The 2,075-nt window shown below is 43.0% G+C and overlaps 1 protein-coding gene across 1 annotated transcript; it reads right to left on the bottom strand.

Moving 5' to 3' along the window:
* Positions 1-427: 427 nt before the first annotated feature.
* On the bottom strand, positions 428-1,699 carry chst2b (carbohydrate (N-acetylglucosamine-6-O) sulfotransferase 2b; the record flags this gene model as incomplete). The annotated part of the gene is made up of 1 exon (XM_079447333.1): positions 428-1,699. One exon carries the CDS (start codon positions 1,697-1,699, stop codon positions 428-430), a length of 1,272 nt encoding a protein of 423 aa, XP_079303459.1.
* Positions 1,700-2,075: the final 376 nt, after the last annotated feature.

Raw genomic sequence — 2,075 nt, 5'->3', positions numbered from 1 at the left:
CATAGACAAACATTTATTACTTTTAATATTTAAATTTTTCTCAAATATATGTATGTGTTTATTAATACAGTATTAATATACGCAGTACTCCGGCATATATAATGTAAACACACAAACATTCTTGATTCGATTAATCACGATTAATCATTTGACAGCCAGACATTTGACATTTTCATCATTCACCTTTTCAGAGAGCCAATAAACTGAATATCAACCCTTGTTTCATTTAGAATTTGGTTTGAACAATAAAAAAAAGATTCAAATACTCTTAGTTCATAGTTGGTGCTTTTTTAAATCTACCGAAAACAATCGTGCTTGCATTGAATGACCACAAATTAAACAAAGTTCTATGACATTCCATAAAGAAATATTTGAGCTAAAACAACTCCTCAGTTACTGCTCCATTTCTTCTGTCGAAAGAACTGTATCACAGTTTGGAGGCAGTCAATAAAGGTTTACTCAGGTCCTTTAACTCCGCAGCAGTCCTTACACGCTCATAACCCAAGATGGCCATCGACTGATAGCAGTACTCCTCTACTTGTTTTATCTGCTGAATACTCAACACTGTTCTCCATGCACTGGCAGCCTGAGTCGCATTCCTGGCCGACACAATAAATGGCTTTGAGGAAGAGCTTGTGCCATTGGTCATGTTGAGAGCGAAAGATTCAATGTCCAGATTAAAACTCATATTGGCAAACTGATAAGCGTTCCGGAGTGCTTTCACAGGGTTATCCACTAGATCCTCATAACGCACCGCCATGTATTTCCCTTTCAGCCAGCCGGGTGGATTTAAGGCAGTCCTTAAACTTATGTACGTCCGATCGCATATCACCTCCATAGCCCCAACCGAGTGATAATCCGCTCCATCCTTTTTGCTCATTTTGTGTCCGGGATCGGTGAAGGGTATCCGGCGGAGTTTCGGATCCCTGCTTCGCACCACCTGCAAGTTCTCACGAATCAATCCGTGCCTAGATTTTATTCTGGAGTTAGCCACGGCCCGAGGGTCTCGCACGAGGTGAATCACTTTAAGATCCAGAGACGGATCCTCCATCAGGGGGACCAAAACGTTGACATCCAGAACACGCACCCCTTTAATGACAATAGTTTTGTACTTGAGGCATTCTTCCTCTAAGAGCCTGAGGCTTTGCGGAGGGCATTTTTTACACACTTTGTCATCCACCATCCCGACCACATCCCTCCTATAGGTGGAGCAAAGAGGATACGAACAGATTACTTTATTAAGGGTGGCCCCAAAAAGTCCAAGAGTGGTAAAGTTCTTGCCCCCGGGGCTGTTGTACAGCTGAAAAACAGATAGATCGCAGCGGTACAAGGCACTGAGCATGTCCCTCGCTGCTCCTTGTAGGGACACAGCATCACCCGGGTACAGCTTCTGCCAGATGTGCCACATAGGTTCATACAGAAAGAAAACCTCAGGGTGTTGATTGAATAGCTCACCAAAAAAGGATGATCCTGATCTCCACGTCGTCAAAACATACACAAGCTGTCTCTTCTTAGCGATGGATGGTCTGTAAAGAAATTGGATGTCTGGTCTGCCCTGATATGAAGTGCTTCTCATCTGAAGATTACACTGTTGAGGGTCCTTGGCCCACCTGTAGTTAGCCAAGTTCAGCATGGTGAGAACCAAAAGCAGAAAATATGCTATAAAGAGAACGATTCGTTTTCTCAGCAAAACTTTCATTGCGATTCCAGGCTGGACAATTATTTTCGTAGTATGGTGTGTTTTGAGTTTTCTGTCATAAGCAGCATTCTTGTCCCCCAATGCAAGAAACAGTTTGTCTCTCATCTGTTGTTGGAAGACAGAGCGGCTTTGGCCACTCAATCACATGAGATGAGCAACAGCATAAAAGATCTCGAATAAGATGACATTGGCGTGCAAGCAAACTGTCTTAATACGGATATGTCGACATGTATATTCTGCCGACATGTTTTCATCATCCGTCACATCCACAGTTCATGTGTTGATGGATGCATTGCGTTACGGCAGTGCGCAAGGCTCTTCCCTCAGCCCGCGTGAAAATATTACAAACGTTCACGATATTATTAACGTTACCTTA

Source organism: Barbatula barbatula (genome assembly GCF_947034865.1).
Source record: "Barbatula barbatula genome assembly, chromosome: 23".
In the NCBI taxonomy this organism is placed as follows: domain Eukaryota; kingdom Metazoa; phylum Chordata; class Actinopteri; order Cypriniformes; family Nemacheilidae; genus Barbatula; species Barbatula barbatula.
Note: the sequence above shows the minus strand (reverse complement) of the source record. Positions and strands in the feature narration are given on the sequence as shown.